Below are 26,107 nucleotides of genomic sequence, written 5' to 3'. Positions count from 1 at the left end.
CTAGGGGCTGGCTAGGATGCCCTCCAAGACTGCAGAGGCAAACCCTGCCCTGGATTTGGAGAAGAGAGGCAGGTGGTAATGTTTGGTAAAAGCGTGAACAGACGTCCAGGTGGCAGCCTCCAGGATGTCCCTGGTGGGGACTCCTCTGAAGAAAGCTGCAGAGGTGCAGGCTGCTCTGGTGGAGTGAGTCCTGACCCCCTTCGGGGGAGGGGGTCTTTCCATGTTGTTTGTAGTAGAAATGGATACAGTGTGCTATCCATTTGGAACAGGTTTGTTAGGAGATGACTTTGCCTTCTGCCTCTGTAGAAAAGCTAACCAGCAATTGATCAGACTTTCTGATGGATTTAGTCCTGTCTAGATAGAATCTGAGCTGTCTGTGCACATCTAGAGAGTGCAGGATCCTTTCACCCTTGTTCTGGGGATTTGGAAAAAAAGGTGGGTAAATGAATGGATTGGTTGAGAGCCACACTGGACACCACCTTGGGCATGAAGGATGGGTTAGTCCTGAGGGATACCCTGTCAGCATGGAAGAGGATGAAGGGTTCCACCACCATGAGTGCTTGCAGCTCGGAGACTCTTCTGGCTGAAGTGATGGCCAGAAGGAAAGCTGTCTTCCAGGAGAGAAATCTTAGCTCTGTAGAAGAAGCTGGTTCAAATGGGGGCAGGGTGAGCTTTTCCAACACAAAGTTAAGGTCCCAAGCTAGGGTTGGTGCTCTTCTGGGTGGTCTCAAGTTGCTAGCCCCTCTTAGGACCTGTTTGATCAAAGGGTGTGAGAAAAGGGCCTGCTCAGTGGGAAAATGAGCAGAGATGGCAGAAGCATGAATTTTACAGGGGTAAAAGAGAGGCCATTGTGTAGCAGGTCAGCTAAGTAATCCAGGATGAGAGGGAGGGAGGTCTGTGCCATATTGGCTCCCTTAGCCTGAACACAGGTACAGAACCTTTTCCATTTGTCAGCATAAGACGTTCTGGTGCTAGGGCATCTAGCCTCATGTATAACATCTAGAATCTGTTTACTGAGGTTGACAGACTGATCGTGGGTTAGGGAATAAGCCAAGTTGCCAAATTGAGTGTCTGCAATTGGGGATGCATGAATTCCCCTTCCCTCTGGGTCAGGAGGTTTGGAATCTGAGGAAGATGCCATGGTGGCAGTGGGGACAGGCTGAGCAGCAAGGGGTACCAGTGCTGGTGAAGCCTGTCTGGAGCTACAAGAATTGTCCTTGGTTTTTCCTCCTTTATTTTGAGTAGTACCCTGGGGATGAGAGGTAGTGGAGGAAAGGCATAGGCAGATAGACTGACCCAGGGGAAGGACAGGGTATCCACTTTCCAAGCCATGCAGTGATGCTTCCTGGTGCAGAATTTGCTAAGCTGATAGTTGGTGTGGGAGGCGAAGAGGTCGACCATTGGGGTGCCCCATTTCTGAGTTATGAGGGTGAAGGTTCTTCTGTTGAGCTGCCACTCATGTGGGTCCCGAAGATTTCTGTTTAATTGGTCTTCCAGAGAGATGAGAGAACCTGGTAGGAATTGTGCTAACAGGTGGAGTTGCATGGCAGAGGCTGGGTGCCAAAGGGTCATGGCCAGCCCGCATACAGGGCAGGAGTGAGTCCCTCCCTGGTTGCTGATAAATGATTAGTAGAGCCCCTGGGGAGAGAAGGGGCTTGAAAGCTTTCAAGGCATGCTGGGCAGCCATCATCTATTTTTGGTTGCTGTGCAGAGGGATTTGCTTTGAGCTCCATTGGCCCTGTATGCACCTGCTGTCTAGGTGTGTACCCCAGGCATAGTCTGATGTGTTTGTAATGAGGGTCTGGGCGGCGGGGGGTGGTGAGAAGGGCAGTCCTTTGTTGTGGGAGTATGCTGTTGCCCACCAAAGAAAATCTTTTCTGAGGCAAGGAATTATAGGTATAAGAGTCTCCAGGTCTTTAGAGTGTTGACACCAAAGGCTTTTTACGTACCACTGAAGTTTCCTCATATGCAGTCTGGCATATGGAATGAGTAGTATGCAATATGACATGAACCCCAGAGCCTGCAGGATTTTCCTTGCAGATAGCTGGGGTCTGGTGGTTAGTTGAGAGAAGTAGGCTGTCAGGAAAATTTGCTTTTCTGGTGTAAGGAATGCCATCTGGGATGCTGTGTCGAGGCTTGCTCCCAGGAATATGATCCTTTGGGTGGGGACCTGTTTGAATTTCTTTTTGTTGACTGTGTACCCTATGGAGGTTAGCAGGGACTTTACAAAGGCCAGGTGCTTGAGCAGCTTTTCCTGGCTGTCTGCCTGAATTAGGCAGTCATCTAAGTATGGGTAAATCTGGATATTCCTTTGTCTGCAAAAGGCAATGGCCAGAGCCAGACATTTTGTGAAAACTCTGGGAGCACTAGATAAGCCAAAGGGAAGCACAGAGAACTGTAAGTGTTGAGATCCTGCCCTGAAACGGAGATATTTCCTACATGATTCCCTGATAAAAATGCAGAGGTAGGCCTCTTTTAGATCTAGGGTGGCTAGCCACGCATCCTTGGACAGCATAGGTAGCAGTTGCTGGAGGGTGAGCATTCTGAATTTTGGGATCACCAGGAAGGTGTTTAGAATAGATAGACTGAGGATGGGGTGCCAGGTGCCCTCTTTTCTTGGTACCAGAAAAAGTCTGGAGTAGAAACCTTGGCCTTTCTGTTCTGCAGGAACATGCTCTACTGCCCTCATAGACAGCAGAGAAAGACTTGCTTTTGCACCTCTGCCCAGTGGTTTAGAGGTAGATCTGGGAACCCTTTTGGGGTTGGAAGGGTGTGGAAAGAACATTTGTATCCCTGGGACACTATGTTGAGAACCCAGCAGTCATTGGTAATGGTGGTCCAGGTGCTTGAGTGAAAGGAGAGTTTTCTTCCTAGGGGTAAGTGAAGGTGGGCAGAGGGAGGGGGTGGGGGAGGTGAGTCATTGTGAGTTCTTACCATAATGGGGGGGCTTAGAACTCCCTAGTTTTGAAGTAGAGGTAGTCCACTGCTTAGATCTCTGCATTCCCTGTGGCTGCTGTCTGGGGGGGGGGGGGGTCTGGTTCCCCGGGATCTGGACTGAACTGGCTTAGTGGGAGCAAGAAAGGACCAGTGCTTGGTGGGACAATGCCTGCTGAACCTGGGTGGCTGGACCTGTAAGAAATCCTTAACTGTCTGCATAGATTTTGCTTTTTTTCCCATCTTTTTTAAGACCTCTTCTGCCTTAGTGCCAAATAAGCTGTCTTTGTGCAAGGGGGCATCCAACAATTTAAATATGACATGGTCTGGCAATGGCTGTTCCTCAAGCCATGCATGCCTTCTAATGACAGATCCCGTGACTGCTGCCCTGCAAGAAGCTTCAAGGTCAAAACCACAGTGCAAGGTGTGTTTAGTCACTTGGCTTGCAGAATGCATTAACTCTTGTAACTCTTTAGATTCTGCACAAACACGAAAGGAAGACATTTTTGTTTGAGGAGTTCCAGGGTATGTTGCTGAAATTTTAGCATATGGAACTGACAATTTAGTCCCCTGATAGCAAGAGTAACTGAGGTGTATACTTTTTTACCCCATCTGTCTAGTGCTCTAGAATCCCTATCTGAGGGGGTGGGATTCTCAGCACAGGTTGCTTTAATACCTTTAGGCCCTTAAGAAATTACCTCAGGGTCAGCAGTAGGGTTTTTTAAAAGAAATATGTGTAAGTCAGGGACTCTGTAGTACCTGTCTGTTTTTTTGGATGCAGGAGGGAGGGTGTCAGGAGTTAAGCTGGATTCCAGGAAAACATCCTCCACAACATCCAGGAGTGGGGGGATGGCCAAGGGTCTGTGCTGTGGAACATCTAAGAATTCCCTGAATCTCTTTTTAGACTAAGGGTAGTCCTGGACTCTCTCATTGCAAATGCTCCCTTAAGGTATGAAGTGTTTCCCCAAAGGAAAAATCTCTTCATATTCAGATGCATCAGTCATCTGACTCTTGTTCAGACAAAACTACAGAAGACAGATCTCTTTTCCTTTTGGAGGGGGTAGCTTGGCTTCCCCTGATCAGCATGATAAGGTCTTCCTCCATTTTAAGCATCTGAGACTGAGGCAAGGAAGCAGGTGCCTGAGATTGGGTCGTCGGTTTCTTGGGTGTGGTTCGTACCCTGGGCCTAAGCAACTCGGTCATTTTGAATGGACGGTAGTGTTGAAAGAAGATGGTTTGTGCCGAGAATCATTAGTGCGAAGGACATCCTCAGAAGCCGGTGCCTGCTCAGTGGTTCCAGACCCATCCAAGGTAGAGATGACCACAGGATCCTTAGTCAAAGAAGAGTTTTGCGGCATACCGGACTCCAAAAGGGTCTAGGAAGCGGCATGCGAATCCACAGAAGCAGGCATAAGGGGCTGAGAAAGAGCCTCACTGAGGAGTGGAGAACTGATGGCTAGCTTAACGGGAGCATTGTTGGTTGGTTTGGACTTGTGTGGTCTGTCTCTGTCTTTATCTTTATGTTTTTTTCAAAGATCTGCTGTCGGATGGCTTACCAAAGCCAAATCAGAGTTCGAGGACTGCAAGCGAAAATATCTAGCTACAATAAGGGCCCAACAACAGATAGTTCTGGCATTGAACAAAGCACAAAAGTGACAGCGGGGGATGTCGTGGTCTGTGCCTAAACAAGTGACGCAGTAGGAATGAAAGTCTCGGTGTGCTATTTGCTTTCCACAGGCGAGACAACTGTTAACTTTTTCTGACATCGGTTAGTGCAAGAAAAAATGATCCCCAATGGGGTACTTAGCTTTAGAAGACTAATTCGGTAGACGAAACTCAGGTAGCAGCCAATCAACACTCGTGCGAACTGCTTCTGCTTTAGGCTCCATGGCAAGAAAGACTGATGTAATGGCGTTGACTGCCTTATTTTATACTACTAATGACCTGACGTCAGTCCTGAAGCGACAGCAACCGACACAGAAATATTAAGCCTCTGGTATTCGGGCCAGCCTAGGGCTACCCTGGCAGGGATAACTCAAATGTGATGACTGCAACAGTGAAACACGAAGAACATCCTTTATTACCCTGTATAAAATTTCTAAGTTTAATAAAACAGGCATATCACTTTATTGGAAATCTATTACAGTGGCTAATGCAGTTCGGGCACATACTCATAGACAATGGCAAGACATATGCCCAATGGAGAAGATGGTATCTGACTGTGGTAAGATGAATATATATTGAAAGGACCCACAATTTTAATGAACTACCTGTTCTTATTGAAGAGAGTATAACACACTATACAATGCTCTGTAGTCTACTCACTGTTGTCAGAAAACTAATTACTAAAAAAATGGAAATTTGTTTCAATATCTTTGCTTAAGGAGTTTCTAGAGTTAGGCACAACTTTATACAAAAAAGAAAAGGATATAATAAGATTAAAATCTTTATAAAATAGTATGAATTTTGTTTGCTGGAACAATTCAGAAATAGTACTTATAGTAATCTGAGAAGTTTATTCAATGTAAATTAAATAACACAGGATTATGATCAGGTCGTCAATCATAACGGACTTATTATGTGTTCCAGACATGGATGCCAAGAAATTCATCTCGATAGTGAAGCTCAAGAGGTGAATCTTGGCATCCATGTTGAGAACACATAAGAAAGGTTATAATCATAATTCTTTGTAGTGCATGGAGCTTTATCTGCTGCATGGGCTACTACTTACAGAGATAAGTGCTATTTTGCTGGCTTTGAAAGCCGTGAAGCACTTGGCAAATGCTGCCAGAAAGATGGTGTAACACACTGTCTAATGCATCCCTGACTATCTGTAATATTACTGGCATATATAGGAAGTAGAAAGAAGTCTAATTCCTTCTCTGTCATTTGCTGACCAGTACTGGCAGGTTCAACTGCCTAGCATGATACCAGATCTTAACAAGTGAAGCAGGCTTGCTTGACAATCGTTAAGATCAAGTCTCACACTATGGAAGTGCTTAACTGGTTTGTCTTTTTTGGAATATTGATGCACAATCCCTGTGCTCCATGCACTACATAACATGTTAAAGCTGTTGAACACTATTGTTTGTAATCTGATGATCTTCCTTTTTAAATACAGTAGTTCTGTTAATTATGCTGTGTGGCTCACTGGCATAAGAACAATGCATCAATAACATTCATGGTGAAGTAGCAGTACTTGATTCTGAGTGGCTCAGGTGATTATTTTTCTCCCATTCATTAACAAAACACTAGGCTGGATTCCAAAAAAGTTGATCTCATTGTTAAGTCTGCCCCGATTCTGAAAAACTTGCTCTTAGTGTAAATGACTTACTTCGGTGTAAGACCTATCTATAAGCATGCTTACTCCAGGGGCCAGATTCCAAGAGACATTGTCAAGCCTGCTGAGGACACGTCTTTTGAAATTGAGCCCACTGTATTTTTACTGCACTGAACTCTTATTAGAAAATTAACATTATTATTACAGTTTTGTTCTCCATTTGTGCCTATTGACCTGGTTCTTTGCTTGAAGTGTACACTTGGATCCTACCACTTAGTTAATAAAGTAGGCAGCCATCAACTATTAAAGAGTTTTAATTCCAAAAGACACTTTAAACTGAATACATGCTACCATCCTTTAGGATTTAACCCCCTTTATGCAGTTAATATTGTTTTTGATAGAACACCACATTTATGATACACATGTAACTCAGCAATATACTTTTAAGAATTAAACATTTAAAGATAGGAATGACTTGCATTTACAATTAAAAACTTTATCAAGTATAAAATATAACCATAAAACTTTATTTGTAATCTTCTGTTGTCTGTTTCAAGTTTCTAGTTTCTTAATGGGAAAAGCTATTCAAATTCCATGTGCAAACCTATTTAACACTGCAAAACAATCTCTAAAATAAAAGTTATAATAAATTAAGTTCCCTTCTAATGTGGCTCAGATACTGACTTACACTAAGTAATAATAATAATAGTAATAGTACTAATAATGTCTACAAGCGAATGTTATGTTCCATTTTTAGCTAACTGTTATGTACATGGCTACAACTATTGCATATAAATCTCTGTAATCTAACATATGTTTGTTAGCATTTGTAACTTTGTAAACTAACATGTCTTGCTAACATTTTGCAATTCTGTTCTTCTCATAAATGGAGCTTTTCTCCCCGGGCCTCTTCTGAAAAAGTACTTGTGACCAGTTGGACTTTCCCGGTAAACAAATGCGAAATAAAATAATAATAAAATAATAAGTAATAATAATAATAAATAATCTTCTCTTCTTTCGGCTGTTCCCATTAGGAGCAACAGCAGATCATCCATTTCCATTTTTTCCTGTCCTCTGCATCTTGTTCTGTCACACCAACCACCTGCATGTCCTCTCTCACCACATCCATAAACCTTATCTTAGGCCTTCCTCTTTTCCTCTTACCTGGCAGCTCCATCCTTAGCATCCTTCCCCCAATATACCCACCATCTCTCCTCAGCACATGTTCAAATCAATGCAATCTCGCCTTTCTGGCTTTGTCTCAAAACCGTCCAACCTGAGCTGGTCTTGTAATATACTGATTGCTAATCATGTCCATCCATGTCACACCCAGTGCAAATCTTAACATCTTTAACTCTGCCACCTTAATCTCCGACTCCTTTTTTTTTTGTCAATGCCACCATCTCCAACCCATATAACATAGCTGGTCTCACTACCCTCTTGCAGACCTTCCCTTTCACTCTTACTGATACCCATCTGTCACAAATCACTCTGACACTCTTCTCCATCCACTCCACCCTGCCTGTACCCTCTTCTTCACCTCTCTTTCACACTCACCATTACTCTGAGCTGTTGATCCCAAGTATTTAAATTCATCTACCTTCATCAGCTTTACTCCCGGCATCCTCACCATTCCTCTGTCCTCCCTATCATTTGCATACATATATTCTGTCTTAATCCTTCTGACCTTCATTCTTCTCCTCTCTAGAGCATATCTCCACCTCTCCAGGGTCTCCTCAACCTGTTCCCCACTCTCACTACAGAGCACAATGTCATCTTCAAACATCATAGTAATAACAGTAACAATAATAATAATAATAGTAATAATGATGATGACGCAGCATAAAAAGACCACCATGAAATAAGAACATTTTTCTCTTGTCTGCATCTTGTCTATATTTAGATTCAAGTCATAAATAACATCTACACAATTTTGCAATACTTGTAGTTTAAAATTTAGGTACATTGGTTAGGATTTTCTTTTGCAAAGAGAATCCAATGTGGCAGAAACTGTACTAGTTTACTAAGAAAATGCCAAAAAAAAAGGAATTTAATCATTTTGCCTCCTGTAAGACTCCCAAATATGTCATATCAAGCCTCATTATCATCACACTGACATGAAAATTTAAGACAGGTTATGCTGTACTTCTAAAATAACTTACCTTACAAATGACTAGAGTCTCAGCGCCAAGTCTGGCTGCCTGGATACACTGATTGGATCCTTTGCCACCAAATCCAGAAAAGAATCTGTGCCCATGTATTGTTTCTCCAGCTTTTGGCAGGCGGGAAGCAAAGCTACATATAAAGCAGATTTACAAAAAAATATTCATTATTGTTATCAACTTACACTACACATTCAACATTAAACTTGCTCAAGACAAAACTATGTCTGGTGGTATATGTAATATTGGAACATGACTTACACACAGAAGTGTATTAAAATTCACATCAGCTGACTACCCAAATGCTGAAAAATGTTATATCAGGCTAGTAAACATTTAATTTAACAGGCCTGAGGCATGTTATTTAAGAATGTAGAATTCTGGTATGCAGACTACTAAAGCTACTAGAAACATTAATGTAGGACACGGGTTTCTCATTCAAAAATCAAGATGTTCTGTAGTAGGAAAACTTAATTTGGACACTATTATAGCAGAATATTGTATTTTGAGAAAAATTATGATTCCGCCAGGATATGCCAGTTTTCTTTACTATGAAAAATTCAGTAATAATATGGTTTAATCCAAATACCATGGTAAACAGGTCCGTGGGAAAACTAACTTTCTGACATTATCTGTGAGCAGCATTTAAGAATGCGTGTTGCTTAATATACTGAAAGCCATGCACAAAGACTGCTTTCACAACAGCTCACCATTCTCAATAACCATATTATCACATTACGGGTGCTGTTCTATCACATGCCACTTCCATCCCATCGGTCAGCTGTACAGCTTCATCCACCTTGCTTTCGTTAACAACAATGACTTTGCTACCCATCACATGTTGTACAAAGAGGACTGGCTGACATATTTTCCTTTGTCTCACCCCATTCCTACATGGTTTACATAACATTAATGTGGGAAACCTACACCACCCCTATTGCACAAGCACAGAGATTCATGGACTTTGACCAATTCTTCCAGGGCATTTTTATTGACAGATATCCACTAGGGAAAACAATATCATGGCTCTTGTCCTTACTAATACAGAGGCATTTTGCACCACTCCTTGTATATATTTGTGACTTAGTAGGTCTGACCATAAAGTTGTCTCCTTCAAAATAAAACTGAAACCAGAGATCCCTTCCACCCAAAGTACCTTCAGAAATTTCTCTAAGACAAACTACCTGCTCCTAACTGATATATTGCCAAGCTTCAAATCCCTACCAAACCAAGTTAATTCCACTGAATATGTGGAAACCACCACACTATATCAGCATGTAAACATCTGCACAAGTGCAGGGTGATCTCCAGAAACAAACCTACATGATAGAATCATAATACTAATAATCTTTACAGTAAAAGGAACAGAATTTTGACCAAAAGCAAAAAAAGTAATTCCCAGAATGTTAGAGTCTTGTCACTGAGATAGAGAACTCACGAGCTTAATAAAATCCACCAAAGCCAAATTTGAGGTTAATATAGCTATCCAAGCTAACTGCAAGCACAAATGTTTTTTTTAGTTATGTTCATCATCTCAATGCACTGAGCTGATTGTGAACAATATTGCCTACACTGAGGCTGAAGACAAAGTAAATTAAATGGTCGATAAATTCAACCCTAACTTTACCCCTCTCTCCTCCTCCTTCTGTCTCACAAACTGGCTTGCCTCCAGCTATCACACCAAAGTCCTACAAGCACTATCAAAAGCTAAAAAGACTTCATCGATGGGTACTGATGATATCCCTGGATGTATCTTAAATAGCATGAAGTATGACTTAGCCACCTCATTCACCCTCAGCCTCCATACAGGTTTTGTACCAAGTGAATGGAGAACAGCTACAACTATTCCCACTGCATAAGGGATGACCTTCCACAGACCCTTGCAATTAAACATCCATAAGCCTGACAAGCCTCCCATGCAAAACCATTTGAAGACTTATCATGGAACTAATCAATAAGGACAAAGAGAACCTCCAAACAGTGGATCTATCTCACTTTGAATTTATCAAGGGCAGGTCATGCTTATTCAACCTGGTGTACTATTTTGTGAAGGTCAACAAAACAGTGGATGAAGGTAAAATGGTACATACAACATACCTCAACCTGGCCAAAGCTTTAACACAATCCCCCAACTCAGCATAGTAGAAAAGCTAGATAAACTGGGAATATATGACTGCCAAATGGCTCATAGATGGGATACATGAAATCAAAATAGGGGAGGATACCTTCACAAACAGACTAGCCACCAATGGAGTCCCTGGGGTTCCGTGCTAGGACCTCTCATGTTTGGCATCTAAGTCTCTGAAGTAAAAGCCAATATCAATGGGCTCTGGTTGATTAGGTTTGCAGATGACTGCAAGCTAGGGTCAGTTACTGAATCCTCATTTGACTTAGCCATCCTGCGAGAAGATTTGTCCCAAGTAAATGATGGGTGCCAAAATAATGGACTGAAACTAAATACTAAAAAACTGCATTATCATATCTTTTGGAGAGTCACCTACTCCGGGAATCTACCACACTTACATTGCGCCCCTAAGAATTAACCCAGTTGTTCAGGATTTGGGAATTTATGTGGACAATGACTTAACTTTTGGTCAACATGTGTCCATTGTCATAAGTAAGTCCTTCCATATTGCACAGCTCATAAACAAAGGGATTGTGCCTAGATCTAGGGATGTCATTGTCCCTCTTTACTCAGCCCTGATTAAGCAGTCATTGAGTATAGTGCTCCCTTTAGCATATATCTGTTCAGATACGTGCAACAAATGGAATGCCCACACAGATACCTTACTAAAAAAAAAAAGATCTAAACAAAATGTCCTACATGGACCAACTCAAAGCCCAATCACTATACCAGGCATCCCACAGACACCAAACAGGTGAACTGTGTCTGGCATACAAGGTAACCTCTGATCCAATACTGACAGATTTACTGCACATCAGCAAGTCAAATGGCATCAGAAATACTCAGTCTAGAGATCTTAACCTCTTTTGCAACATCAACAGACTGGATTGGAGGGACAAGTATATCACTCAAAGGATACCACTGCTCTGAAAGAGACTCCCCATCTACATAAAACAAAGCTCATCCCTGTCCATATTCAAGTGCAACTTGGATTTATTGATGGGAAATAGAAAATTTGCTGTGGGACTGCCTCCTGTACTTCTAGTACACAGAGACAGTTCCTAAATGCTTTATCCCATGTATGGGTCCCCTCAAGTTATCTATAGTACGATTTCAGTTATTCTCAACAGGGGAGATGTATACTTATTGACCATGGAATGGGTAAGGCCAATTTAACACTAGATGGGATAGGTTAAATCAAGCACTAAAAGAGAAACTGGCTACACATAAAATGGTCTGCAAGGGCAGCTAGCCTAGTACTTACATATGAACCTATTTACAGTGTCATGTGAAATTGTTTAGCTTAGTAAACAAATTCTCCTATATCCAACATTTCACCATAAGTCTAATTCCTGCATAATACTGTGAAGCCTAGATGAAAACAGACAAAACCATATGAATAAAAGGTACTGCGCCAGCCTTCTGGCAAAGGAGAAATAAATCAGCTAAAACACCTTCTTAAAGACTATATAAATGCAGCACTTTGGGGACAAAACTAATAAGGAACAGCTATAGAAGGAACAAAAAATAAAAACAATGAAAAAGACACAGAACTTTTGATAACAAGACACCCATCCTACATCCTTAACAAACACATAAATATTCTACTTTGGAAATGGAGACAGAAAGTTAAAGAAAGAGCTAGAATAATGGGACAGTCATTAACCAAGCAGAAAGTAGAGTTTTAGTGTTAGAATACTGGACAAGATGTTTAATTACTGGGGCAGATGGTAATGGCACTGACCAAGACAGTGTACAATGTTCTTTCATAGATTTAAGCATAAAGTCTTGGTACTGATGGCAGTTAAAAACTTACACTGAAACTCCAAAAACGTTTTTTTTCAACAAATCTTGAGATTGTTGGCTAAGTAATTAGCACATCTCCTTACTGCACTGTATTACACTGTAAGCATTTTTATTTATATCGGAAGGAAATGCTGCCTTTTCACTAGACTGTAGCTGTCTGCATACTCTACTTATGTATACAGCAATTTTAAAGTGCTTCACTGTTATTACTTTTATATTTACGTACATTTTGTATGGATATTTTCTTTACCGCTGTTCCTTTATATTGTCTACTTATCCCTATTGCTCATTGTCACTGTTGCTCTGCTGTATGTACCCAGATCATGACAAAAAAGGGTCAGTAGACTAGCTCACCAACCTAGTAAAAAAAAGTGTAAGTAAATATTCCATGCTATACTAATAAACTGAAATCAATGTAACTGCTTTGTATCACCATTTCTTTTACCCCCAAAAATGGGCATTATGGGACCTGTCATATTGATGTAAACTTGTTTTTCATATAGTTTGTCCTTCTCCCACAATTTAGTTTGTGTCACCTTTATAGGGCTCCATCTTAGAGAAAGAGATTTTTTTTCCATTTAAATGCATTTAAAATGCTACGTGTCAGTGATGCTATATACTCTTGCAACCTCTGTAAGTTCTTTTTTTTTTTCACTGACTGACCCTGACTTGCAACCAGCTTCAAGCTAATTTATACATTCAAACCCTTCTGTAAAAGCATTTGAGCTAAAACAGCAGGGCTTTTTGAAGTAGTCAGGTCTGCAGTCTTTAAACAACCGCAAGACCTTTGTCACTGATCTTCCTGGGGTGTCAAGCTGGTCAGCACAGTTAACAGCCCTGCTATTTATCTATGAAAGAAAGCTGCCATTTTAAAGAGATGGTAAGGTTTGTGTATGAATTTTATTTTCAAACTGTCCCTGAATTATGCATCACAGCAGCACTCCACTGCCAAAAAATGAAAGTACTTGCCAGTTAGTTAATGTAGTACTGGTGCTAAGGCATAACTAAGCCTTCCCTGTATTTCATATAAAAATACATCCAAGATACTACATATTTGGAAACAGCTTCACTTTAGCTGTTGATATGTGCACGTATCTGACCTCAGCAGGAAAACAGCAAGATGATAAACTGTAGGTGGTGATCAACAGGAAGCAGAAAACTGTATATGTAGCCTAAGTTACATAGACTGACACAGACTCCTTCATAAAACTATGTGAGGAAAAAAAAAATGACAGGAACTTCATGATCTTTGGCAGGGAAAACAGAAATGAAGAAATTATACAGCACTGCCAGGTTAAGACAGTAAATAACATTTGGGTGATAACCTTGAACTGTGATTAACTAAAATGCAGGAGTGAGTTTTCCTTTAAGGATCATTTAAATTAATTCTGAATATGTGTTTAATCAAATAACAGATTGCGTGCTTTCATTTCCACAAACCAGAAACTTCTTCAGAATCATCCATACTCAGTTTTCCATTTATTAAATAACCACATCCCATTTCTCATTGAACAATACTAATTACATCACCAACAAGTCCCCATATTTTAAAAAACCTTAACACAGCGTATATATATATATATATATATATATGTTTATATATATATATAAATATTCCATAGTATACAAGCTCACACAATATATGTCGTCAGTGGTTTGAGGAGATGTTACAAGAGTTTAAGTTCCTAAGCCAGAATGATTTTAGGATGGTATTAGAAAACATGGAGTTACTATTTAAAAATAATTTAATTTACTTTCAAGGGGAATTTTATCACCAGTATGATGGTGTTGCTATGGATGCAGCATGCTTACCCATTTTTGAAAACATAGTGTTATTGCACTGGAAAAACATTTTTTTTTTAATCAGAATACCAACAATTCATTAGGGCCTATTATCGGTTTTTGGATGACATCTTTATTATTTGGAATGGCCCACTGAATACTATTGAATGTTTTACAGAATATATTAACAATACGACTGATTTTTTTGTGTTTTACCCATGAAGTACGAGAAAGGGAAGTACATTTTCTGAATGTGACTATACTTAAGGACAATACTAACATGAGATATATTTCCAGGTTATTTAGGAAAAATGTTTTTTAACTCATACCTGTACTATGAAAGTAACCACCCTTTTAATCAAAAGAAAAATATAGTTAAAGGCCAAATGGTACAGGCATGGTATGACTTCTAACAAAGAGGACATAGAAAGGGAATTAAATTACATAGCGGAATTGTTTTTGGAGAGGGGGGTACCCTGACACAATGGTAAAAAGTTAAAAGACGAAATTCTCACAGGATGGGGAAATAAGTATATTCCCTTATTAAACTAGGTATACCATACCAACAGCAGCAATGGGAGTGAGAACTCAGGATTTGCTTTGAATTACACTAGTAATAATAAAAAAATGATGAGAATGCAAGTAATACTTCCTATTTAGTTATGGCATACAACCAAGATACTAGAAAGATTCAAAACATCCTGTTAAAAAACTGGAAATTATTTTCGACGATGCTTAATTAAGTATATTTTCAAGACCCTTAATATTTAGTTCCAGGAGGAACTCCAACCTTAAGGACATTTTTGAAAGAGGGAGTAACCAACAGGACTATAAAAAAGGAATAAAAAAAGGCACATTTAAATGTGGGATGTGCCTCCAATGCCCCTTTATGTACAACCAAGGTGAATTTAGTATAGATAAGCCTAGAATTAATTTCCAGTCCAAAGGATATTTTAATTGTTCCACCAAGGGGGTAGTATACATGGCTCACTGTCAGGCCTGTGGCTCATTTTCTGTGGGGAAGACCAAGCGTACCTTAGGACAGAGGGTTTATGAGCACATGTACAATATAAACAGGAAAAAGGATACTAATGATCTATACAGACACTGTTTAAAATGCCCCCAGCTGAATTTAAGTTTTGGGTACTAGAAAGGATAGTACAACAGGAAAGGGGAGGGGACTGGGAGTCCAGGTTGGAACCTAGAGAACTTATTTGGCAACTGCAATTAGATGCCTGTGTTCTACCTGAACTAAATGATCATATTTCTTTAACCCCAGCTTTAAAGTTGAGAGCTAATAGATATTAAAAGCCAGTATTTTATGAGTTCACATGAAACTGAATAAATAAAGAGTAAAAAACAGACTGGTAGTGGCTTGCAATTGTCTGAAACAAAGGAATGCATGGAATAAGCTGGAATAAAACAGACAATGTTTCATCAAATCATTTATTCTACGGGTGACCTTCCTTGCTGGTTCCCTACTTCTGGGTTCATCCTCTCCAGTAGTAATGATTCTGCATTTGGTTAAAGACTGACTCTCAGATACATTTACTCATTCCCAGCACATGTAATGGTACCATACACTGACTACATAGGTATGCCTTTGAGCTCACCAGTTTCAACCACTAGTGAGCACAATTTCTGAAAATCACTTGCAATGACAACATACATATAATAAGCAAGAATATAGTATAAATGCTAGCACATCCTACAGAGAACTCCATCAGAGAAGGGTGACTGTAAAATTCTGTGCAAGAAAATGAGGCTGTCAGAAGAGCATCTAGGACCTATCAAGAAGAGGAAACCTCTAAGCTCAATTAAAACTCTTGCCTAACTGCAATCATCCCTATTGGCAGAATCTCCTTTCACCATTCCCATCTTGATTTAATTCTTAGACCTTCAGCTACTTTATGAATATAATATTCTGTATGATTATTGTTCTAATTAAAGGTCTGCATCCTAAATCCCAGTCTCTCCCTGTTACTTAAGTTTCCCCTCCATTTCATCATCATTTTTTCCACCTTTGAATTATAGTTTTCTGCTTGTGCTATGTATAGGAGTCTTAACTGTGGTGCTCTGAAATACCCCTTCAACTCAGATAATCCCAATCCGCCCTGTTCTATTGGAAGAATAAGATTATCCCAATCGACTCTTGCTGTCTTCCTCTCCCAGATAAAATCCTTCAGTTGTTTATTAACTGCTATACACAACTTCTCCTCTGGTTGATAATAATATGCCTGACCTGTATGTAAGACTAAAGGGACTAGAAACATTTTAACTGCTTGTATCTTACTATCAATATCCATATAACAGAGTCTCAGTTTTTGTATTTTCTTTTGTTTAGTCGCTTCCCAAACATTCTTAGCTGTCATACCGGTATAATTTTTAATCCATACCCCTACATACTTCATTTTATCATGTCCCCATAAGTATGGATATTGCTGAACCAATTTGATGTGAGTAAATAGTTTACTGCTATTGCTTTTGTTTCAGTATTATTAATTTTGTATCCCGAAAAAGTTTGAAACTGTCTCAATATGTTCCACAGCACTGCAATGTCTCTTTCTGGTTTTGTCAGACATAAAATAATGTCATCTGCAAATACAGCCAGCTTTTCTTGACTATCATACCAATTATATTCTTGAATTTCTGAGTCCCTTAGTTTCTTTGCCAAGGGCAATGCAAATAACAAACGAAGAGAGGACACCCCTGCCTGGTTCCTCTGCTCAAGCAGAGATTATCTAAAAGGACCCCACCCACTTTAATGTTTGCCTTTGATCCTTCATATATCTTCCTAATCAACCTTATAATTTTATCAGGAAATGCAAATGCTTCCATTGTTCTGCTCATAAAATGCTAGCTTACTCTGTCAAATGCTTTCTCTGCATCAAGACCCACCAGGAACAGTGGTATTTTCTTATATTCTGCTTCCCTCTGGATCATCACTATTCTGTTTGTGTTGTCAACTGTTTGCCTCCAGTCCACAAAACCACATTGATCCATACGTATCTATCAATTTTGGCATCACTTTTGCCATCCTTCTATCCATTATAGACATACATGCTTTATAATCATGATTTAGTATTGAAATGGGCCTGTATGAAGCTGGATCTAATGGATCTTTATCCTCTTTAGGTATTACAGCTACTATCACTTTCTTGCAGGATGTTGGTACTTTTCCTCCTCTTAATATACTGTTTAACAAAACCTTCCAAATCATTATCAGTTTTGTCCCTCCTAGCTTCCAGACTTCCACAGGAATACCACCTATTCCTGAGGACCTTCCTGCAGATTGGTTATACATCACCATTTTATCTCATCTCTTCCAATCCTGTTAGTAATTGAGCCTCCTCTCCCTCTAACCTTGGCATATTTAATTTTTCCATAAACATTTCCATTTGTACCTTTTCTTTCTTTCCATATTTCTCTGCTTTATACAGACTTTCATAGCACTGCCTAAATATTTCTAATACTTCTACAGGATCCCGTATCTTCCTTGTTACAGGCTCCCTAAGCTTGGTGACAGCCCTTTCTACTTTCTGTTGCCTGAGTTGTTGTGTTAAAAGTTTTTGTGCTCTTCAGTTATTATCAAAAAACTGCTTAACAGCAATCTTTCTAAACTCATGCATATTATCGAGGTAATCCCTTATTTTCTGTTTAGCATTCTGTAGCTGCTCCTCTTCGTGTTCTATGAGATTCCCCTCTATTTTGCAATACTTTAATATTTTGCCAGTCCCTCTAAATAATTCTTTTTACTTCTTAACCCTGCCTCCCTTTCTTTTATTTCCACCTTATTTTTAAATTCCACTTTAATTTTATCCCATTCTCTAGCTATATTTTTGGAAGAAGTTTTTATCTTCTCTAATAGCTCCTGAATAATTTCTACTACCCATTCCATAAATTCCTCTCTTTTCAACAGATAGGTTGGAAAGCGCCAGTGTCTCATTTTTATTTCGTTACCCTGTATTTTTATTTCAAGTTATTACTGGCACATGATCTGAAATAGTTATTGGGTGCATATCAAGACCTTCGATGAAATCAGTGATGGCAAACCTATGACACGTGTGTCAAAGGTGACACACCACGACATTTTGGGTGACACATCAGTGTTCACCAACACCTGAGTTACCAAAGAAACTGAATGAACAAAAATACAAAAAATATGTGACTGCACTCATCTATTAAAACTCAACAAAAATCACGCCTCAGTGGCCTAATGGATAAGGTGCCAGCCTCCTAAGCCAGGGATTGTGGGTTTGAGTCCCATCTGAGATGATATAATCTTGATACAAGTGGAGGTTTTTGGGGGGTGGTTTGGTATAATGGTTAAGGTGTTTACCTCTTACACCAGAAGTACATGGTTTGATTTTCATCAAGGGAATTTGGCTAGGCTTAAAATGTCCCACAAGGGCAGGTAGCCTAGTACTTATCTCATTCCCTCCGGTACAGTTCTTTTGAGGGTGTGCCTTTAACTCCCAGTGGGCGTGGCTTAAGCCTTTAAAAAATGAAGTTATCACCTTACAGTTCTATTAAATACTCATTGAGAGAGGTCAAATATCACTACAGTTGTGTTTGCTATCACATATGCTTCAAGACAAAATATCCTGGTACCGTGTATGTAACATGGTTTTGGAATTAATGCAAATATGAACAATCAATATTTGACGCCTAGAGGAGCAGTAGAAGTTAACTGCATAAGATGCCTGGCGGAGCACTTGGCTATAATAAGATAAGAACCTAAGTCATTGATTTATGTTAATCAAATCAAATGCAATGTGCGCTTTTTTTTTTTTTCAGTTCAATTCAAAATTACTATTAAAAGTAGGGTCATTTTTGGTGCACTGTTTTAAGCCCAGTTATCAGTGCTCATATAGTTTTCTGTATTGTAAGTCACTGATTTTTCTTTTAGTTTTATAATACATAGCAGCACGGATCTATCTGAGTTCATCGACATTTCAAAATACCGAAAACGAATTAACCGACACCAAAACAACGAAACTCATTTAACCGACGCCAGAAGATCGACAGTTCACAAACACGACATCGCATACACCCGACACAACATACCAACAAACAAAACACATCCCCTATCCAACACTCACACACACAACACAAGCACACCAAAATCCTTACAAACAAACACTAACCCATACATACACAACTAACCACAACCCTGACCCAAACCCTTACCCTAAGGTCCGTCACTATCGCACACTCACCCAACCCGCCCTAACCCTAACTCACTTATCCCACCCCTACCCCTACAAAACACCAACATTGCACACTTACCTTACTCGACACTCACCTAACCCGCGCCCTAACCCTAACTCACTTATCCCACCCCTACCCCTACAAAACACCAACATTGCACACTTACCTTACTCGCACACTCACCTAACCCGCGCCCTAACCCTAACTCACTTATCCCACCCCTACCCCTACTAAACACCAGCATCGCACACTTACCTTACTCGCACCCTTACCCCATCACAGCTTCTCAGCGTCGGTGTCTTCCTCCGTCGGTCTTCTGCCTCGTCGATCTTCTGGCGTCGGTGACGTGACTTTCGACATTCTCGTGTCGGTTAATCCATTGTCGGTATTTTAAAGTGTCGATGAACTCAGATAGACCCAGCAGCACACATGATTAGACTGTATTTTTTGAAATAAATGAATATGTAAAGAATTGTTTCTCTTTTGTTCAGGGAGGGGTGGGGATGACATGCCAGCAGAGTCAAGATAGGCATTTTCTGAATTTTTGACACACCAAGCCCAAAAGGTTCACCATCACTGAATTAAATGCACATGTTCCTGTGAAATGTAAATTCTGTCTAGCCCTGCCCAGTTTTTGTATCTTGGGGAATAGCATGTACATTCACTCCGAATTTCTAGTACTGAATTCACATCTTCCATGCCAAATATTTTCATAAATTTCTTTAAAAATCTACCCTCCTTTGTTATATTTTCCTTTCTGGGATCTCCAAACACATCTTCACTGTTGCAAATCAAATTCCAGTCCCTACCTATAAGCAATATTCCTTGTTGAAAGCTGATTATTTCTCCCAGAATTTTTTTAAGCTCCATTATAGCAATTTTATGTAGAATATAAATACATGTCAGTGTGATCCTCCTCCCTTGCCAGTAGCCCCATAGTACTACAAATCTACCATTATTGTCTTTTTTTCCACTTATATTACTATTTGAGCTACTCTTGCAATTAATATAAGTACTCCTCTCTTTCACTGCACCAGGTATTCTGCTGAATAACTATTTTGAAAACCTTCCTTCATCAGGGACTGACAAAGATTAAAGTATTGCAGAATAGGGGGAATCTCACAGATTAAGAAGAGGTACAACTGCATAGTGCTAACCAGAAAATAAAAGACTACCTGGATAATATGTATAATATGTATCTGTTTAGCAGGATTGTTGTTAAGCTACTGTTTTTTTGATAATAACTTCACAGTACAGCAGTTTTTAGCACAACGGTTCAGGTAACAGAAAGTAAAAAGTTATTGCCAAGCTTAGGGAACCTATAGAAAAGAAAATAACCACAGGTCCTGTAGAAGTATTAGAAATATTTCAGAAATTTTAAGAAAATCTGTATAAAGCAGAGAACTGTGGAAATCAAGAAAAAGTACACATGGAAACATTTACGAAATAATTAAATAAGCCAATGATAGAGGTAGATGAAACTCAATTATTAACAAGTAGGATATGAGGAGAAGAGATAAAATGGTGATGTATAACCAATCTATAGGAAAGTCTCCATGAATAGATGGTATTCCTGTCAAAGTTTGGAAGCTAGGAGGGAAGAAAGTATTAAAGATCTGGAAGGTTTTGTTTAATAGTATTTTAAAAGGAGGAGAAGCGCCAACATTCTGGAAGAAAACTGTGATGGCTGTAATACCTAAAGATGGTAAACACCCATCAGATGCAGCTTCATATATGCCCATTTCAATTCAAACCATAATTATAAAGTGTTTATGTATATAATGGCTAAAGAATGGCAAAGGTGATGCCAAAATTGATAGATATGGACCAATGTGTTTTGTTGTGAAGGGGAGGCAAACATTTGACAATATTAATAGAACAATGATGATCCAGAGAGAAACAGAACATAAGAAAATATCATGTTGTTGTTGGGTCCTGATGCAGAGAAAGCATTTGACAGGGTAAACTAGGATTTTATGGGAAAAGCAATGGAAGAATTTGCACTCCCTGACACAATAATAAACTTAATTAGGAGGATATATGAGGGATCAGAGGTGTAAATTAAAGTGGGAGGTTTCCTTTCTTATAAGTAATGCTTAAGAAGAGGAAGTAAACAAGAATATCTTCTTTCCCCTTTGTTATTTGCATTTTATGTAGAACCGCTGGCAGTGAAAATAAGGGACTTGGAAACTGAAGGATACAATTTGTATGGTAATCAAGAAAAGTTAAATTTATTTGCAGATGATATTATCTTGTACCTGATAAAAAACAGAAAAGGACATTTCAGTGTTGTATAACATTCTGAAATAGTTTCAAGTCTTTTTGGGATACAAAATTAATGACAACACAACAAAGGCAATAGCTGTAAACTATGTACCCCCACAGAAATTGGCTCAGCAATACCCATATTTATGGGGACATGATAAAAAAAAGTACTTAGGAGTATGGATATGTGGGAAGAGAGTAAACAAAAGATAATACAAAAACTGAGAAACTGAAAGCTCTGTTTTATGGATATGGACAGCAAGATACAAGCAATGAAAATGTTCTTAGTCCCTTTAGTATTCCACACAGGTCAGGCATATTTTTTTAGCAACCAGAGAAGTTGTGGATAGGAACTAATGAAGAGTTGAAGGATTTCATCTGGGAGGGGAAGAGGGCAACAGTTAAGCAGGATAAGTTGATCCTTCCAATAGAACAAGGTTGTTTGGGATTACCTGATTTGAAGGGGCATTTCAGAGCTATACACTTAAGGGTCTCATATGTAGCATAAACAGGAAGCTATAATTCAAAGTGGAAAGGAATGATGACGAAACACAGGAAAGCTCAATAAATAAGGAGAGACTGTGATTTTGGATGCAGATCCTTAATGAGAATAATGATAATCATACAGATATTATATTCCTAATGTAGCAGAAATTATACCAATAACTAAGCGAACACAGGAATGGAGACAGGAGATTCTGCTGATAGGGATGACTGCATTTGGGGTACAGAGAATAGGCAAGATGGGGCTGGAATGTACTGGAGAAAACATGCAATGGAACCAAGTTATTGGGAATAAATAATTATACAGGGAAAGATAACAGAATGGGAAGAGGCCAAGAATACATTTGGACAGTATGCTAAAGACGGCCTTCCCTATCAAATACTCATATCAGAGTATAGGTAAAGAGAAAGGAACAGGGGGATCCTAAGTGAAATACCAGCGCTGGTAAATGTTTTAGTAGACTCTAGAACAGAGGCTGCTATTAAAAAGTGGATAATTAGTAGATCATATGAAATACTGTTTGGTATCTATAGGACTCAATCAGAAGAGGTTAGAAAGGATTGGGAAGAAAGACTGGATATGCAATTCACAAAGAAACAATGGGAGGATATATGTGCAACTCACAAATATGCAACAATGTTTAGAAGATTTAGAACTTTTGCTTGGAACTGTTTGCCTAGGTATTTTTATACCCCAAGCGGACTCCAAAGAATTTTTCCTCAGGTAGATTGCAAATGTTGGAGGTGTGACGGGGAGAAACAGGTAACTGTGAACACATTTTTGGGAATGTAAGGAGTTGGGAGGGGGCAGACTTTAAAAATTCCCTGCAGACTACTCTGTCAGAAATATTGGCTGAGCAAAGTGGTACAACTAAGGAAATTATTACTTTGAGCTGTGATACAGAATTACCTAGACATAGAAAGGCCTTGCTGAGTTTAATTTTGGTGGCTGCCAAAATGCAATCACTTGAAAATGGAAATCAAAGAACTAAATCTAAGATCAGCTACACTGCATGGTTCTAAGACTATCTAACTAACAGTTCACAAGCCATGCAATGGCAGCAAGATCTCTCTTCTCCTCTGCCTATTTTAATAGGAGTACCTCAAGGATCCATTCTGGGTCCACTACTGTTTTCTGTATTTACTAACAAACTTCACACTGCTACACAGCATGCTTCTGTCACCCAGCATGCTGATGATTCCACACTGATTTGTGTAGCATCATCTCCTCAACAACTACCAAGTATAACACAAGATGCTTTTTCAAAGGTGGAAACATGGCTAGCTAATTCCCAACTAATATTAAACCCTAACAAAACTCAACTTACAATTTTTCAACTAACAAGGCACACTTTATCAATCCCTAATTTCAATATTCTATCCTTAAACAATACTATCATCTCACCCATGAAACACAGTAAATTACTGGGAGTAGTCATTGAAAGTAACTTTTGTTTCGACATTCATATTGCACAAACAATAAAACTTACTCAATAAGCTGGGAACACTTTACAGAATCAAACAATATCTCACTAAAATTACAAAAGTAACTATTGCTCAAATACACCTCATCTCAACTCTGTTCTATGCTTCACCAGTGCTCACCAACCTAAAGAAATCTGACTTAACCAAACTACAATAATGTTATAACAAAACTACCCTATTTGCCACAGACTTACCATTTAGGTCACACCACTGCACATCACTCAAAAAACTTAACTGGTTAGAACTTCCCCAACATCTATTATACAACCAACTTTCTACAGACCATTCAATCCTAAACTACTCAAATTAAGACCCCTTCCCTCCAAAATCTCCTACTCCTTTACTACCCTGAACGTGATCTGCATTCTAAAAATGAAACCCTACTGACTACTGTTTAATCCAATAATTCTGCTGGTGACTCCATCTATTTTAGCTATATAGCCAAAATCTGGAACAAACTCGCCCTGACATAACTAATACCACTAACCCACTTCAGTTTAAAAGATACTCAAAGCACATCTATTTAAATCTTGGCTATGCTCATGCAACACCCCTGGATAAACAACTACTTTCTTTGACATCTACTATTTGCTATTAGAAATATAACTCTACTATTTGTAATCTGAATGGAAATTAGAGTACTGTATCTATATGCATTTATGTTTCTATACTTATTCTGCTCAACATTTGTGAACACTGCCATTGCTACTATTACTATTTATGTAAAAGTTTTGGTTTTTAGTACTTCCTGTAGAATATATATTTACTCCTATGCATTTCTATGTAAATGTTTTGACTTTTATGTAAACATATGTGTTTTTTAATTACTTGGAGCTTTTCTCCCTGGGTCTCTGCTGAAAAAGGACTTGTGTCCAATCTGACTTTTCTGGTTAACAAATGTAAAATAAAATAAAGTCTAAATCAACAGTACTAGAAGTATGAATATAGTAATACAGATAACATAACAGGAACTGGGATCTTTAGAAAAGTGTAGGAGCAAATTACATAGAAAAATGGGATTTGTGGGAACAATACATACAGAATAATGTTTTGAGGAAGGAATGAGGTTTAAGGGAAGACAGGAAACAAATAAGCTATGTAATGTTTGATTGTCAATATGGTTTGCTCTCATTTAAATAAATGTATGATTGCCTACGTAATAAGTAATATTTCGCCATGGGGGTTGTTTTTAAATTTCTTATTATATTTGATGCAGATTTTGGCTGCCTTATCAATACAACTATTTACACAGGAGTAGAAGTCAAAGACTTAGGCAACAGCTTTTAGCAATGGGATACATACAAGTAGGACTACAGTGGCATTGAGTAAATGAAGAAGGCTTGCTTTTGAGAAGTCCCTAAACACAGAGATATTTAAAGGGGAAGTACCCCCAATTTTAAAGGAACAAGTCAGTAATTTATGATGTAACTTAACAAGGTAGGATGATACATATGGAAAATGGTAAAAAGTGGAAATATGTGTGAGAACTAGCTCATGGATACCGTGGCCTCTAGTAGGATGGATAACTACTTCTAAAAGAGAGTTAGCATTTCTAATGCTAAGAAAATGCTGGGCATGCCAAATTCATTCAGTTTATTGACAGATGATTGAAGTCCCCCACAAGAAAAATATTGGGTTCAATGAGAATTTCAGCTGAAGTGTTAATGTATCATGCACAGGAGGAGACATAGAGGGTGTTCTATAGCTAGCTATGAAGTGGTAGTTAGTCTTGTTTATGGCGATTAGGACATCCATGTGACCAAATGTGGTGTGCTCAGGAATGTATCATGAGGTGAAGATATCCTTAACCAATACTGATACTACCCCATAACTGCCAATATGCCTGAAAGTGTGACAGGCACTATAGCCAGGAATAGAGGGAGTGTTTTCATTGCTTTGAAATAATGTCTCTTTAACTACACAGACATGGATGTGGTGATGCTGCTTAACTGTTTCAAGTTCAGGCATTTTTTCAGATGCCTAGCATTGCATAAAGGCAAATTAATATGCTCCAAATTTGAATTTACTAACCTGGCATGTTCAGCAGATGGACTTTGCCCAAAAGGCACTATGGGGCCTGCAAAGGCTTTAGCCAGAATGCAAAAGCCTTGATAAGAGACAGCAGGCCATCTCTGGCAAAGAAGGAAGGCTTATCAGCCAGTTAACTATGCAAATGCTGACGATGGGTTTTGCGAAAATGGACATGACGAATGGCAGTTGGTGGATGTCCGTGTTGCTGAAAGTTGGAAGAGCGACAGTACACATCAGCAAATGTAACTGCACATTCGCTGATATGTACTCGATGTTATGCATAGAGATTGCGGAAAAGTGCGGATTGGGGAATGTATCTCTTTCCTCACTGTAATGTGATTTCGGACTTAGAATATATAGTTTGCAGGGGGTGTGGGGGTGCAGGGAGGCTTGCCCCCACTACTAAAATGTGACTGCCAGTGTAGGAGTTTACCTTTCATTTGCACCTACACTGATGTCACATTCGATATTCGACATAAACGTTGATTCTGCTGAATCCGTTCAACAGATTTGGCACTGATG

General features: G+C 39.2%; 1 protein-coding gene across 3 annotated transcripts in view; it reads right to left on the bottom strand.

Annotated features, from left to right (window-relative positions):
- Window positions 1–26,107, bottom strand: part of RBKS (ribokinase) — a 1,304,045-nt gene that overhangs the window by 1,025,137 nt on the left and 252,801 nt on the right. For all 3 annotated transcript variants that reach the window (XM_044085234.1, XM_044085217.1, XM_044085225.1), the window contains exon 2: window positions 8,377–8,509. In XM_044085234.1, the coding sequence (XP_043941169.1) occupies window positions 8,377–8,509 (133 nt within the window). The remainder of the gene's footprint in view (window positions 1–8,376; window positions 8,510–26,107) is intronic.

This window comes from Protopterus annectens, chromosome 1.part1 (genome assembly GCF_019279795.1).
Source record: "Protopterus annectens isolate FY-2018-M chromosome 1.part1, PAN1.0, whole genome shotgun sequence".
Classification (NCBI taxonomy): Eukaryota; Metazoa; Chordata; order Ceratodontiformes; family Protopteridae; genus Protopterus; species Protopterus annectens.
The sequence above is the reverse complement of the archived record's forward strand: the minus strand, read 5'-3'. Positions and strand labels throughout refer to the sequence as shown.